At 50.9% G+C, this 16,283-nt stretch overlaps 1 protein-coding gene across 2 annotated transcripts in view; it reads left to right on the forward strand.

Moving 5' to 3' along the window:
* Positions 1 to 16,283, forward strand: part of ZC3H3 (zinc finger CCCH-type containing 3) — a 156,715-nt gene that overhangs the window by 129,799 nt on the left and 10,633 nt on the right. For both annotated transcript variants that reach the window (XM_061447606.1, XM_061447607.1), the window contains exons 10-11: positions 11,186 to 11,358; positions 12,952 to 13,157. In XM_061447606.1, coding sequence (XP_061303590.1) covers positions 11,186 to 11,358; positions 12,952 to 13,157 — 379 coding nt within the window. The remainder of the gene's footprint in view (positions 1 to 11,185; positions 11,359 to 12,951; positions 13,158 to 16,283) is intronic.

Consider the following 16,283-nt stretch of genomic DNA (forward strand, 5'->3'; position numbering starts at 1 on the left):
CCAGGTTGGACACAGGGGCTTGGAGCACCCTGCTCTAGTGGAAGGTGTCCCTGCCCATGGCAGGGGTTGGAACTGGATGACCTTTAAGGTCCCTTCCAACTCAATTCCATGAATCTTTCCCAAGGAGAACCCACTAAAGTACAAAAACCAGGTGAAAGGAAGGGATAAAACCCAAAAGTGAGAGCTTTAAGCAAAGCAGCAGTGTTGGGAAACACTAATACATTAGCCTGTGCCTAATTACTTTCTGTGGCAGCATGTGGAGGAGACTGTGTGCAGGAGAAAACACTTCCTGCAAAGGAAAACACAGGCAGCACCACCTCCCTCCAGCACACCCCCAACCACGCAGGCAGGATCCCTCCAATTATTTCCTCAACTATTCCAATTTAAATGAAAATATCAAAGAGATATTTAGAATATTTATTCTATTAGGGAAAGTGCTTACAGTGTCACTTTTGGAGTGTCAGGGAAGCATTCTCCTCCACATGATGGATAGCAGCCTGTAATTATAGATGGGGAGAAATTGCTGAGCGGGCCATATTTAGCTGGGGGAGAAGAAATCCCAGTGTGGGCCATTAAGGGTTAATTTTATTCTCTAAATAACATAAGGAAAGTGCTGAGTCGGTGCCTTTTGCCTCCAAGTAGAAAGTCCTCAAATGGACCCTGGAGAGTTGATCAGATTCTACTGAATCAAGTGAAAATGTGAACCTGGCTTCATAAAATGATGGCTTGTTAAAGATGCGCCCTCCCTTTCCTTATGAATAATTGAGGGTGGGAGTAAATCTCCTCTTGTTCTGCTTTTTCCCATCCAAGGAATGGGGAGAGCTGTCTGCGTGGGGTTTGAACCACAAACTCATGGATAGCAAAGGCGTGTGATACCGGAGTAGCATCCTTGGTGGATAAACTCAGGGCAGTAATAAGGAGTTCAGGTGTTGTGTTGGGCTTTGGCACACTGGGCTCTTCTCCCAGTTGTGTTTTCCTCTTTGTGCTCCCCCAAAGCAACACCATTTCTGGTTTCTATCAGACCTTCATCAAAAATGTCCATTATTATCCATAATTTATGATGTGTCGTTGCAGTGTCGCCTCTTAAGTACCTTCTAGAATGTCTTGCAGGGTGCTGAGGCCAAGTTGAGCTGGCCTTTGACCCATCCCATGGGCTCTAACTCCCAGCTGTGTGAGCTCTTTGTGCAGATGATGCTGGGACCGACCCGCTCGGGCTTCATAAGGAGCTTGGAATCAAGTGAGAAAGTTTTAACTTTGCCTTCCCAAGTCCCTTTTTCAGGAATGCAGGCTGTAGAGGATAAAGGTTCCAACCCCCTTCCAGGTTGTCCCTCCTTGGAAGGCAGGGACACCTTCCACTAGAGCAGCTTGCTCCAAGCCCCTGTGTCCAACCTGGCCTTGAACACTGCCAGGGATGGGGCAGCCACAGCTTCTCTGGGCACCCTGTGCCAGTGCCTCAGCACCCTCACAGGGAAGAGCTTCTTCCTTATCTCCAACCTGAACTTCCCCTGTTTCAGTTTGTGTTACCCCTAATACTGATCATTTCCAGGAGGGAGCTGGTAGCAGAGCTATGACCTGGATCTCCAGCGTTCTCACCATTTCCTCTCTTGTGTGTTAGGGAGTTTTTCCACCCAGTTTCTCTGCCTTGTGTGTGCTTGTGAACCCACAGCTTCCTAAAGGGAACGGGGGGACCTGCAAGTTCAACTTGGTGAAGCAGTTGGTGAAATATCTTAGAATCATAGAATGGTTTGTGTTGGAAAGGACCTTAAGGTCAAAGCTCCAAAAGACACGGCTCCAAATAGCTCTGTGGCCCCAGTCATCTCTAAACACAACACCATGTGTGTCTTAGCTAGAGCCATCAGGTGATGCCCACTGCAGAAGTCAACTTGCTGCCTTCCCTGGGGCTCCCTTACCCCATGGTCGTGCTGGGTAAGGCTGGTCCCTGTGGGCTGGTCACCTGCACTGGAGGAAGCTTGAAGAGAGAAGTGGGAAGAGAGGGGGAAATAGGGCTTCTCACAGGTGCTCCTGAGGGGTTTCCAAAGATGTTTTAATGCACTGAGCTACGGTCAAAGCTCCTCTTTGGTTCCTCATTCTTCCTCCCATATGGGTCCTTGTTTCTGCATCTCAACTTGGGGTATGGGTTCTGGGTGGTTATTTCCCTGCCAAGCCATTCTCCTTGCTGCACCCACTCTTGGCTCCTGAAATAATACCCAAAGAATATGAATTAATATGAAACAGTAGGAATTCATATGAAATAATATTAAATAATATGAATTAATATGAAATAATGTGAAATAATACTTGGCCCAAAGGAGCTCACGGAGTGATAATGCACATTGAACATCGCGCTGCTGTTGGAATACTTGGATGCCAGCCATGGGCTGAAATCTGTGTGGCTAAGAGCCTGGACCTGGGAATTCCAACAACCACCTGCATTATTTAACAGACATGTAGATGTGCCACTTGGGGACATGGTTTAGTGGTCATTGGGCCACCATGGTTTAGTGGTGGCCTTGGCATTGCTGGGTTAGTGGTTGGACTTGGTGATCTCTTCAAGGTCTTTTCCAACCTAAATGATCCTATGATTCTATATCCAGAGATGACCCCAAGGAGCAGATGCCTTGAGATTTGCTTTGCAGGCACAAACCATGACTTACTGGGCATTAAACTGTATTTATAAGACCCATACCTAGGGTAGGGTTTGGTGCTGGTGTCCTCCAGCCCTTGCAAGGTGTCAGAGCAAAGGCGAACGCATCATCCTGGTCCCTTCTAACTGCTGCATCTGTGAAATGGGTTTGTATTAACTAAGCTTGTCCCCCATGGTGTGCATTAGCGAGCGTGCCACATTCAATACCTATCTTCAGATTGTTTCCATCAGCTGCCTTGAAGCCTGTGGGTAAATTGTTCCCCCGTGGGAGCTGTTAAGCAGCGAGATGCAGGGAGTTTAAACAACGAGGCTCCTGTGCACAAGGAGATGCGCTGGAATAAATCATGGCTAAGAAGGGGCTCCAGTGTTTCCCAGCATCACCTCCCTCCCAGGGACCTCACCCAGCACAACCTGCCTCATCCCTGATGGTGAAGCTTGATGCCATCACACCACAGATGCTTGTGGTGGACCTGCCCATCAGCCTCCTAAAATCCATCATTCCTGATGAGTTTCTTGGCCATCGTCTTTTCACCAGAGCTCTGATTTGCACCTTATCCATGTGAAGTATTGGCAAAGCTCGTGTTAGCAAGGGCAGGTGTGGTTAGAGCCTGCTGCCCGAGGAAGTGTGGCTTCCTTGGGGAAAATCCTTTTCCCCCCTCAGGTAGAACGTGGTGTTTGCACAGTGGCAGCTGCTTGGGGTTTCTGCAGGAAACTCAAATGTGGGGACTTCTTCTTAGCTGCTGCCTTGTTCTCGTTTGTGTTTCTCTGGGCTGGTGATGCGTCAGGTTGGTTGTTTTCTCCTTTTCTGGTGGAAGTGTAACAGGTTCCCCCCAGCAACTCACTTCATGGGTCAGATGCGTTCAATTTAAAGCACTTCTTCAGGCAAAGCCACATGAGCTGGGTTAGCAGCTCACAGTTAAATGTCTTTTGGGCTTATCCAGTGCACGATGGAGAGTAACAGCTGAGGGTCCTTGTTCCCCTTCATCTGTTGTCACAGGGAGGTGAAGATCAATGTGAATCATCATTTAGTGAATCCCAGACCGGTTGGGTTGAAGGGACCTTAAAGCTCATCTGGCTCCAACCCCTGCCACAGGCAGGGACACCTTCCACTAGAGCAGGGTGCTCCAAGCCCCGGTGTCCAGCCTGGCCTTGAACACTGCCAGGGATGGGGCAGCCACAGCTTCTCTGGGCACCCTGTGCCAGCGCCTCAGCACCCTCACAGGGAAGAGCTTCTTCCTTATATCCAGTGTAAACCATCCCTCTTTCAGTTTAGAACCATTCCCCCTTGTCCTTTCACTACAGGACATTGTAAGAAGTCTCTGTCTTTGTTATCAGCCCCTTTTAAGTATTGAAAGGCTGCAAGCGGGGCACTCCAGAGAACAGGAAGAGGAGAAAGGTTTGCATGATTTTGCTGCTCATGTAACTTTTCATCTCAGTGATGACTACAGGCTGGGCAGAGAGTGGATGGAGCAGCCCTGGGGAGAAGGACTTGGGGTGTTGGGAGAGGGGAAGCTCCCCATAACCCGGCTTCAGTGTGTGCTTGAGCCCAGACACCCCCCCCCCCCCCCTCCCGTGTGCTGGGCTGCACCCCCAGAGAGTGAGCAGCAGCTCAGGGAGGGGATCCTGCCCCTCTGCTGCAGGAAGGGGAGACCTTAGAGCAGCTCCAGTGCCTAAAGGGGCTGCAGGAAACCTGGAGAGGGGCTTTGGACAAGGGCCTGTAGGGACAGGCCAAGGGGAATGGCTTTAACCTGCCCCAGGGGTGACTGAGCTGAGCTCTTAGGCAGAAGCTCTTCCCTGTGAGGGTGCTGAGGCGCTGGCACAGGGTGCCCAGAGAAGCTGTGGCTGCCCCATCCCTGGCAGTGTTCAAGGCCAGGTTGGACACAGGGGCTTGGAGCACCCTGCTCTAGTGGAAGGTGTCCCTGCCTGTGGCAGGGGTGGGAGCTGGATGAGCTTTGAGGTCCCTCCCAACCCAAACCGTTCCATGGTTCCTGCTGCAGACTTGTCTGGGTGGCACTGGAGATAACTCCTGTGGGGCAGCTGCTTCTCTGTGATAAGGCATTTTGTGACTTACCTTCTCCCCTCATTCAGAAACAGCTGATGGAGAGCACTGTCTTTGATGGCTCTTTTATAGTCCACTGCAGCTGTATGAAAATCAACTACAAAAGCAACTTTATGTTGTTTAATTTTGGCTCTGGTTGACAGATGTTCTCTGGGTGCTGGAGTTGCCTGCTTGGTTTCATTTGCTTTTCCTATAGCGCACAGCAGAAATGTTCACTCAACAAACTGATTAGTAAGTAAAATCTTTATTTAAAACCCAAAATATAAAGTAGGGTTGGTAATGGGTCTGCTCATGAGATGGTGACCAGGCTGGATTGGAACAGGCTAAAACCTCTCCAGGTGCATCCTTTTGGCTTGCTTGGGACATTGAGTCCTTGTGCAGCTCCTCTGGGCAATGCTGGCTGTGCTGCTGGTGGTGATAAATCTTGGTGCTGGTGATGGAAGCTTTTGATTGACAACACTTAGTAGCCTGCAGAAGAACCAGGTTTCTTCCATTCCCAATCCTACCCATTTGGGATCATAGAATGGTGAAAATCTGTGTGGGTTTCCAGTTGCCTCTTATTTACCATAATCTGTAATGGCATAATGAGGGTTCTTATTGCTACTTTAAGTGTAGTATCTCTAGCAGCATTTAGATGGAACATTAAAGATGGTGCTTATCAGGGCAAACTTAAATTGCTTAATATCCTTGGCTAGTTGATAATAGTGCCTAGATAAACACTGGTCTGTGATTTTCCCTCTTGTACTTGGTATCAGTTGCTGAATCATGGCTGTAAACTGCGAATATACTGATGAAGCAGAGTCCTTGATTTCAACCCGAGTGTCTGTAGATGAACGTGAAGAAGAGCATGTTTTGTCTTTGCTTCCCCTACTGGAATCTCCTTTCCTTCCTATCTGTTCCATTGTTGGATGATTGCTGCATCCCATGAACAGTGGGTGATGCCTTCCTTGAGGCACTTAGAACCACACTCGTGGTGAATTCCCTGTCATCCCTGATGCAGATGACACTGTAAGGGATGTCTGGTGGATGTCTGGCTTGCTCTATCCTCAACAGTGATGATTTGGGGTTGATAATTGCAGTCAACGTGATACTGGCTCCATCTTGGTTTTGGGATGTGATGGATGAGATTGGGATGGTTTCTGATGGAAATGGGGTTCCTTAACAAAGCAGTGCAGGGAATGATTGCTGTAGACATTGCCATGCAATGGTGAACGCTGACCTTCTGGATGGCTGCATCTAAATAGCTATAGTCAATGGGTCAGTGTCTGAGTAGAAACCAGTAACAAGTGGTGTCCCTCAAGGGTCTAGTGGAGGGTGTCTCTGCCCATGGCAGGGGGTTGGAACTGGGTGAGCTTTAAGGTCCCTTCCAACCCAAACCCTTGTGTGATTTGATGATCCGTCATGTCTGTGGCTTTGCTTTTGTGGTGGCTCAGCTGGTCCTGGATGCTTTGGGGTTGGAGTAGGGCTGAGTTGCTCAGTGTCCCTGGCTGCTGCTCCTCCCTCCTCTTGCCTTGCCTTGTTTCTTTCATTTATATCTTGGCTTAACTCTCTACAAGCATTGTCAGAGCTGTGTGACTCTCGTCCAGGCTGACCCAAGACACAGACCTGGATCCAGAAAAACAGACCTGGAAAATCCAGCCTGTGGCCACTGACACTCTGGCCACACATCCATGAGCACTGCGGAGGTGCAATGCTCTTGGACATCATTTTGTTATGTGGGAAGTTCCAATTATAGAGGAATAACATGCCCAGAGCAGGGAGAAAGATGAGAGGAAAGAGTGGATGGCAACTCAGAGGAATCTGGCAAGAGGTGGTGGAGAAAGGATGTGAAAGAGGGTCCCATCTCTTAGTGCATTTCTATTTGGGCTGGAGTATGCAGAGAGAAGGGATGCTGCAGGGACAACGCTTTTCCTCGTCCGCTTCAATCTCTCTCAGCTATTTTGCTGCTTCTTGAAGATGATGATCCCACTGAGTTTAGAAACAGCATCCCATTCTGTATCCAGCTCCAGAGGTACTTTAGCTCAAATGCTGTTTTATTGCCTTCAAAAACCAAGGGAGAGGATTCACGGCTCTGTGGTAGGTCCTAGAGAGCATTTAGTATACCAAATCCTAGAGGACATTTGGAGAACACCATTAGAAATCATTACTTCCCTGCAAGCTTTTTGCTAGGGCACCAAACTCCATTTTGAGAGCAGAAGCCTGTTTTGGATCAGATTCCTTAGGATAACATCTGAGCTGAATGTGTCCATCATTATTGCACAGGCTGGATGATGTCTGGATGTTTTGTCCTCCAGGTTTTAGCAACAGGGAGCTGGAATATCCCTTGTAAGGCTGCTTCCATCTGCACCCAATTATAAGAAAGCCATCAGGAAAAAGCTATTTCCTGCCTGTCAGATCAGAGCAGCATCAGGAAACAGCTCGGCCACCTCCAGCAATAGCTTCCCAACAGCCACTTACCACCGAGACGTGGTGGGTAAGAGGGATGTTAAACCAGGCTGACATCAATCCGGTCAGTTAATCCTGATGCTTGGAGATGGGACCACCTGCAAAAGCTCTGGTGAACAATGTGGATGTGCAGAGAGCTTTAAAAACACAGAAAGCACTTAAGTGCTTGAGAGCTTGAGCTTGTCCCCAACATAAGAAGGACATGGAGCTGCTGGAGCAAGTCCAGAGGAGGCCACAAGGATGATCAGGGGCTGGAGCACCTCCTGTATGGAGCCAGGCTGAGAACATTGGGGCTGTTGAGCCTGGAGAAGAGAAGCTGCGTGGAGACCTCAGAGCAGCTTCCAGTGTCTGAAGGGGGCTACAAGGATGCTGGAGAGGGACTCTTCATCAGGGACTGCAGTGACAGGACAAAGGGTGATGGGTTCAAAGTGAAACAGGGGAAGTTCAGGTTGGATATAAAGAGGAAGTTCTTTACTGTGAGGGTGCTGACGTGCTGGCACAGGGTGCCCAGAGAAGCTGTGGCTGCCCCATGCCTGGCAGGGTTGAAAGCCAGTTTGGGGGGTGCTTGGAGCACCCTGCTCTAGTGGAAGGTGACCCTGCCTGTGGCAGGGGTTGGAACTGGATGATCTTAAGGTCCCTTCCAACCCAACCCATTCCATGATTCTGTGTCTCATCTCCATCATGGTGTATGGAGAGATGTGCATGGGCCCAAAGAGATGGAAGGATGCTCCATCACTTTCCCATCTCTTATCCACCTGCTGGTCCCTTGGCACAAGTGTTAGGAAACCCAGCAATCGAGCAGGGGATGAGACAAGCCTGGAGACACTTGAGGAGTTCAACCTGGACAAACGGCTGGTGGAGCAGAGCCGGGAATGCTGGCCTGGATGAGACCTCTCATTCCCCTCCTGTAAGGTTAGTGGGTGGTTGTTGGTCGGCCCAGTAACCCAGCTTCGCCTTCCTTCCGCCCTCCTCTGCCTCCTGCCAAGCTGGTTCATGGAAAATGTTCATTAACGTCGTTCCTGGGACCTTCTACCAGCTGCCCCCTCCTTTGCCAGCTCCATGCTAAAGAAGGCAGCACCCTGCAAGCCTCCTCCTCCTTGTCTTGCTCCATGTGTGCGTCAGGGCCCCTTGGGCCATTTAAGGCTTTGTGGGTCGTTGACAGCACCTTGACTTTCACCCAAAGCTGCCTTGGCAGCCAGGATGAAGTCCCAGCCACAGGGGCTTCCCGCTGGGCACCATCCCAGCGCTGGGCACTGCTGCTGGTCAGGCTGTGGGAAAAGCCCAGGGTAGGGAGATGGGGATGAGCACAGCAGCAGTGGGATGATGGTGTCCTCATCAGCACCCAATGGAGCCAAGGGGGTTTCTCCCTATGGCTTCTTAGGGGTGCTGTGGGGTTTCTGTTGTCTTGTTGGGAGGGACCAGAGGCTTTTTCTCTCTTCTTATGGTCCAACCTATGGGCTGGCAGAGGTCCCGTGGGGTGTAATTTACCACCCCAACAGGTGGAAGGGATCAGATGGCCTCAGCTATGGTCCTGCCCGCTGTCCCACAGCCCCACTCGGCTTCACCCTGGCTGACACACGGCAGCAAAGAGCCTTAACAGCAACCCAACCCCATCGTGTTTGCTCTGGCATGCAGGGCAGGAGCAGCAGAACTGCTGTAAATAAACAGGAAGGGCTTTTCCAGCCACTGGGGCCAGCAGGGAGGTGATCCCAGCTTCACCATCCCAGCCCTGAAGCAGTGGTGATGGACGGGAGAAGGGCAGGGCGCTGGGAATGGTGTGGAAAAACCATTAAGAAACCTGAGCTGGGGACACGGCCCTGGGATTAGTGGGACATGGTTTGTTGTCTTTATGAAGTATCTTATTGCTGTGGAGCCAATAAACGTGGTCTGGTGCAGTGATTGACTTGGAGATGGGTGCTGGTGAGAGCATTGGGAAGGTGGTGCATCCTGATCCCGGTGTCGAGCCAGGACCACGGCACCATCCCCTCCACAGGGACTTGTAACTGGTCCCTTGGGAAGAAACAGCCACATCTCTTGGCTTTTCTCCCAAAATAGCATCATTCCTTGGTGCAGCAGCATCAGTGCTGGCTGCAAGGGTGATGCATCCATGTGGCCAGGGCTTTGTTCCTGCTCTTCTCCTTAGAACTAAAGGATGTTTAAGGTGCCTTCCAGCCCAAACCATTCCATAATTTTATGTTTCTATGAAACGTAGGATTTGGGAGTAATGGCAGAGCTTGGGCACTGTTTAAAATCATAGAATCATCACAGAACTAAAGTAAAGACACCACTACTTTCAGGTTGCCTATTGTCTTGTATACTTACTATTGCAGCTCCTTCAAATAGAGGGGAAAAGTCACAGGAAATGGGGTTTTTAATGACTTTTCAGTGGAAAAGCAGTGCTGTCACTGCACCGCCCCCCCCGTCGAGCCAACGTCCGTGTGTCCATCTGGATCCCCAGCCCTCCTGCTGCTCAGCACCATCCCCAACCTCCAGCAGACAAGCTCCTTGCTCCGATGCTGGCTGCGGTGCCCGGCCCCGGGCGGCAGAGCTGTTGAACCCTGCTGCCCTTTCCAGGAGAGAGCTTCCATGGCTCAGCGGGGCTGCTGCCTCATCCCAAAGGTCAGCACAAGGAGCTGCTCCCGTGCTCCCAAAGTTGAGTTGCTTTAAAAGGGCAGGAGCTCGCCTACATCCTGTATCATCAGGAAGAGGCATTTATATAAACAGGCAAGCATGGTGATGCTAAAACGCTCACAACCAGGATGGACGGGGCTTGAAGCAACGTGCTCTAGTGGAAGGTGTCCCTGCCCGTGGCAGGGAATTGGAACTGGATGAGCTTTAAGGCCCCTTCCAACCCAAACCATTCTGTGATGCTATGATTTGTGTTGTTTTCACCCAAACCCATGCAAAATTGGAGCATCCCTATAGCAAGGAGGTTTGCAGTGTGGGCATCACAGAGAGGAAGGATGCATTTGGGGAAAAGGCAGGCTCCATCCTTGGTTGAGGAGAAGGTCAACAGGGGGTTGTGACCTTATCATTGTGCCATGTGTGCTGGATTGCATCTTGCCATGGGTGTCACAGTGTGCTGCACACCTGGGGTCCCTGCAAAAGCCAAGCTGAACGGGATGGATGGGAGCATCCTGGGTGGGCGTGGGTTTCCCCTGTGCAAGGCTTCTATGACCTGCACCCACCCTGCATCCCTTGGGATACGCTGGGACAAGCTTTGTGGACTGATGTTGTTGCTGTCACGGTGTTGAGAACCATCAGAGATGAGACAGGCGGCTCTTTCTCTCCCTCTGGCCAACATTCCCAACCACCCAGATGGAAATCACACCTGGAAGTGTCTTCTCTGCCCTTCCTGCATCTCTTCCTGCCTTGCCTGCGGCCAAAAGGTGCCATTTCCCAGCAGAAAGCTTTGTGTGGGGGAAGGTTATGGAACACTTCTGGCATCTCCCTCCCACTGGCACAGCTGAATGCCCGGCTGATAGCACAGACACACTGTTAGGGGTGAACATCTTGATGCCAGTCCCATGCCATGGCCCCACTAAGCTTCCTTGGAAAGGAGAGCATCAACCAAGCTCATTTCCAAGCCCTGAGCCAGAGCAGGTTGAGCACCAGCCCTTGATCCAGGCAGCAATCCCAAAAGAAGTCCTATAAAGGATGTGCTTCGTTCCTGCTCTTCCCTGAGTCCCAGGCATGGCTGGGACAAGAAAACCCTGTGTCCACTGCAAAACAGCTCCTCCAGCCTCTTTGGCATCTCCCAGCATCACCTCCTTGAGGGTAGATTGTTGCTCTTAAGACTTTGATGGTTTGGGTCCATAAAATCAGGCACTTGAAAACACCGTATTTGGAGGAGCATCTTACTTTTGTCACTGTCTTGGCATGCAACAGTGATTTGATAGAGAGAAGGAAGCACCAACGCGTCCTTCTCTTCCTTCAGCAGCGTGTTGGTGCCACCTGAAGAAGCCCAGTTTGGGAACCCATGCTCCCTGCAGGGCTTCCCTTGCCTTTCCCAACGTTGTCCTCTTTTTCCCTTGCAGTGCAAGAAGAAGCACACCTTGGTTTGCCCTGACTTTGCCAAGAACGGGCTTTGCCCCAAGGGTGCCCGGTGCAAGCTGCTGCACCCACAGAAGAGACGTCGCCCAAGAGGAGAAGATGGGGACCGCAGTGCCCCCCCCTCCAAGTGGAGACAGGTCTCAAAGGAGACAGGCAGGTAGGAAAGAGCAGAAGAAACTCATTTTGCTGCTCTTGAAACCATTTTCTTCCCAACCTGCTCCAGATGTTTCCTCTTCCAAGTGTGTATTTGTCCGTGTGCTGGTGTGGTTTGAGATGTTACTCATGTGGGTCACTGGGGTGGCCTCTTGACCATGGGCAATAGGGTTGGGCAGGATCCGTGCTTGAAGGGGGGAGGTCTCCATCCAAAGGAAAAAAGAGGATAGCTTTTATCTGATGTGTATCTTCCCAAACCCTTGGAAATGGGCTTCCAGGTATCTCTGAGGCTTTTCTAGACCTTCCTTCTGAGAGATGGAGGAGCCCTGGTGGAAACTCCACTGCTTAAAGTGGGTATAGCTTATCCATAGCTCTATGGGAGGCTGGAAACCATCAGCCCTTGCTCTCATCTCCGTGGCAGAGAGCAGAGCTGAGTCCTCAATATGGCATGGAGGGGCTCACCATCAGGGCTGGACTCACTGTCTGGAGAAGCAGAGATGGGGATGGATAGGGAGATACAATAGGCTTTGTAAAACCATTTGATGCTGGGGGGGGGGTTGGTCCTTGGTTAATCCTCGGAAGCTCTCTGAGCTCTCTCTGATGCTTTTGGGTGCTGGGATGGAGCCGCAGGCTGAGGATGGACACGTTGGTCCTCATCCTCACAGGGAGACTGAACTTCCTGAGCTTGGCACATCCTTGTCTTCCTCTGCCCTTCCTGCAGAACAACTGCCTCCAGTGTAACGAAAATGGAAGCTAAGTTGAAATTTGGTTTTAAAAGCCAAAATCCAGAAGTCCTGGTTCATGGGAGGAGAAAATACCAGTTTGGGTGCTCGGCTCCTCCATGGCTCTTTGCAGATGCATGTGGGGTGAAGGTGGGATGGAAATGGAGAGACCTGGGAGCTGGGCTGGACTGGTCCGTGCTCTTGCCCAGTCCTGGCCCTCCCTTGTAAGGTAGCAGAGGGGGATGAGTATTCATTTGGCTCTTCAAGCTTATCCTGGTTTACAGAAGAGCCTTGGAATATCCCCCAGCTCAGGTCCCTGGTGTGAGCAAGGTGTAGAATAGCTCCTTACTCTTCTTAGGTAGGGAGGCACCTTCCTCCTGTCCCAGGGCCAGCTCCTGGAAGCCTCCACTTGGAAGGGAGCACATCCAAGCTTGGAAGCTGCTCTGGAGGGATTTTGCCTCTATGACCCCATCACTGGAGATGTAGAAGGAGCTGAAGGATCTCTTAGCTGGGCTTGGTGCAGGACAGCAGGGTTGGACATGAGCCAAGCCCCGTGGGGCATCTCCAAGCATCCCTGCTCCCCACAGTGTCCCATCTCCCCTGTTTAGTTCTCACTCAGCTCAGACAGCACCCAAACAGGAGCCCAGCATCTCCAGGAGCATCTGAGGACTGGAAACCCTGCAGGAAAGCAGAGCAGGGATTCCAGCTGGGATACCACAGCCTGGGTTGAAGCTTGGGGAGCCTCCATGTGTGGCTTTGGTGGTTCACCCCAGCCTCTTCCATTGCTCGTGATTGGAAAGCATCTTCCATGCCCAGCATTGCCAAGTGGGATCGTTTTGGTTTTCCTTATTATTTTTCCCATGTGTCTCCTGCAGGAATGATCCAGCTCAGCTCCACGATGATGGGGAAGTGCCCGGACCCTCTAGTGCGGAGAAAGAGGTGAAGTTTTGGAAGGAAGCAAACACCTCCCCAGCCAGCTGGCCACAGAAGCTGCCGTCCTTCATCTCCCTCCAGTCCCCAGAATCCCCCAGCAACCAGAGCTGCAAAGTGGAGGACGAGGAGGAGCCAGAGGATGAGCCAGGTAGGAAGCACTTGCTCTGCGTTTGCTCACGTGTGCTCCAAGCTGCTCCAATTCCAAGTGGGAGAGTTATTCCTCACTGCTTTCCATGGGTTTTGGTGGGATCAGTGTTCTTTGTGAGTCACCAAACCCCTTAACACTGGGAGCCCAAACTGGGATGGCATCTGCGACTCGTATCTCTGTGCACGCAGATGGATGAGCTCCTGGCTCTGCTCCCAAAACCACGTTAGGGTTTTGTCCCCATCTTTTATCTTCCCTTATCCCATAAATTACCTGATGATGAATCCAGTCTTGTTCCTGTGATGGAATCACAGCACTCCCTGGTAGGAGGGTGTTTCAGAGGGATGCAGTGATGCTCTGCCTTACCATTGGACCCACCGAGTGATCTCTGGACCATCCATCACATGTGTTTCTTGGCATGAAATAGCTTCAAAGCTTTGAAACCAGAGCATCCCTTACTTCAGGATAAATGAGGTGGGATGATGTGTTTGCAGGTTGGAAGTTCAAGGGAAGAGCTTGTTAATCTGGAATTATCTGCTTTGTTCTTCTGTTAAAAACCTAGGGTTTGGAAATAGGTAAAAATTGCAGTTTTAGGATGAGCAAAACTTAGGGACTCTGACACGTGAGAGCACTCTTGGAAGAGTTCAGGGAAATGTTTCAACTGTTTGAAACTGGGGGGAAAAGGGGGAAAATTGGGGAAGCAACAAGAAGAAGCATCTTTGTTTCTGTGCAATGCAGCTCATGGTGGAGGTTAGCTGCATTCCTGCTTCTACAGTGTTTTCCTTGATTCTTCCTCTCCTGATTCAGCTCCTACACTAGAAAATCACCAGCAGCTCTATAGTAAGGGTTGGGACTTTGGGGCACTCTGGGGATTCATCTATGGGAGCAGAGGTGATGGAGATGGTGATAGCGAGGCAGAGACTGTGCTTGGTCCTTCCCAGCACTGGGTGGGAGGTTTTTGGATGGATGATGCTTCACACTTTCCTGTTCATCTCCTGTTCTTCACTGGAGGGATGTGAAGCAGCTTCATCTCCTGAGCACCACTGCTGAAAGGGAGGCAGCATTTGGCAAAGAAATCATCCCTCCACATCTCCAATCCCATGCAGGATCCTGCTGGGGTAAGGGATGAATTCAGTGCCTAAAGCCAGGCTGGGGCACTTATACTCATCCATGAGCAGGTACCAAGGATCTGCAAGGCTGTGCCTGTCTTGATCATGAAGCACTTTGAGGCAGGGAATGCTGTTGGAAAGAAGATTCCCAGGATTAGCAACATCCCTGAAGTCACAGGCGAGTGCATGCGCTGTCAAACCATGGCACGATGGAGACCGTTCCGGCCAGGAACACTCCCATCCATGACATGGGGTGAAACTCTTGGCTTCCCTTTCCAGGGATTTCTTGCCCTGGGCACTTCCATCCTTCCCTTTCCTTGGCCTTGGTTCAGTTCCCTTCTGAACTCAACAGCAGGGCCAAGGAAGCAGCAGCTTAATCAGATGGTTTTCTCTCTGTGATCACAATGGAGCAGTTAATGCGTGGACAAGAACACTGTTGGAATGCCCTGGATTGCATTTGGCAGCCTGGAAGAACTCGGCCAAGAGGACAAAGTCATCATCCTGGCATCCTTTTCCTCTTAAATCCAGTTTGCACATTCATGGGAGGATGATTCCAGGCATTTTGGATGGGAGGACGAGTAGAAGGAGCTGGTTCGGTCCAGGGATGTCGAGAGGAGGGCTGTGGGTCAGGGAATGCATCACTCCATTCTCATTTGCCTTTGCTCAGGGAGCACGTGGCATCAGGAGAGCAGATGCTGGAGGATCCATAGGAAAGGAAAACCAGGCAGGAATTGCAGATGGCTGTAAAATGATCTGATGATGAAGCAATTTCCCTGCCAAAGGGATGCAGTGATGGCATGCATGGTGAGCCTGGGCATGAGGATGCTGCTCAGTGCCGGGGTTTGCCCATGCCCTGGGATGTGCTGGGTAATTAAAGTCTCATCTCCAGACACAAGTGAATGGCCTCAGGGGTGCAGCAGCAGCCAGGGGCCCCCATAACCTAATGGGAGAAAAGGGGCTCTGGCCACTGATGAACAGGATAAGGCCATTGATGCTGCTAAAGGACCAAATGCTTCATGTTGGCCAAATCAATCTTCCAGTGTCCTCAACATAAGAAGAACATGGAGCTGTTGGAGCAAGTGCAGAGGAGGCCATGAGGAATATCAGGGGCTGGAGCACCTCCTGTATGGAGCCAGGCTGAGAACATTGGGGCTGTTGAGCTGGAGAGGGACTCTTCATCAGGGACTGGAGCGACAGGACAAGGGGTGATGGGTTCAAAGTGAAACAGGGGAAGTTCAGGTTGGAGATAAGCCAGAAGCTTTTCCCTCTGAGGGTGCTGAGGCGCTGGCACAGGGTGCCCAGAGAAGCTGTGGCTGCCCCATCCGTGGCAGTGTTCAAGGCCAGGTTGGGCACAGGGGCTTGGAGCAAGCTGCTCTAGTGTGAGGTGTCCCTGCCCATGGCAGGGGCTTGGAGCTGGATGAGCTTTAAGGTCCTTTCCAACCATGACCATTCTACGATCCTCTGATCACTGGGACTTTGCTTATAAGCCTGAGGTGCTGTTTTGAGCTGAGCAGGTGGTCAGGATGAATCCTTGCATAGCTTTAGGTAGTAGATGGTGTCTGTGATGGGGTTTAGGGTCTGCGCCTTCCCTGCTGCAGCCATCGTAGCAGGGATAATAGTGGGTTTCTGCTTGTAAAGCCTGAAGGTGAAACGCAAATTGAAGAGGTAGTAACTAAGGAGGAGGATAGGTTATTATTACAGAGGGAGCTGAATTGCTTGCTTAAATGGTCACAATGTGAGAAAATACCTTTTAAATACTGGTAAATACAGGAGAAACAAAGAAAAACACCAGCTCTGTGTCTGGGAGAGATGGAGGGGGGGTTTGGAGATGACCTTTAAGCACCAGCGTGGGCAACAGCGTCAGCTTGCAGGGTCTCAGTGGGGGCTGCAGTGTCTGGCCTTGGGATATAGGTAAAGGGGGGCTGGAAAGGACTGATGCCCATGGCAGGGGAGTTGGAACTAGATGATCTTAAGGTCCTTTCTAACCTTATTCTATGATTGTATGTAGTCTGCATGTGGT

This window comes from Pezoporus flaviventris, unplaced genomic scaffold (genome assembly GCF_033815535.1).
Source record: "Pezoporus flaviventris isolate CSIRO_AGI_PZ_B2104156 unplaced genomic scaffold, CSIRO_AGI_Pfla_v1 ptg000007l, whole genome shotgun sequence".
In the NCBI taxonomy this organism is placed as follows: domain Eukaryota; kingdom Metazoa; phylum Chordata; class Aves; order Psittaciformes; family Psittacidae; genus Pezoporus; species Pezoporus flaviventris.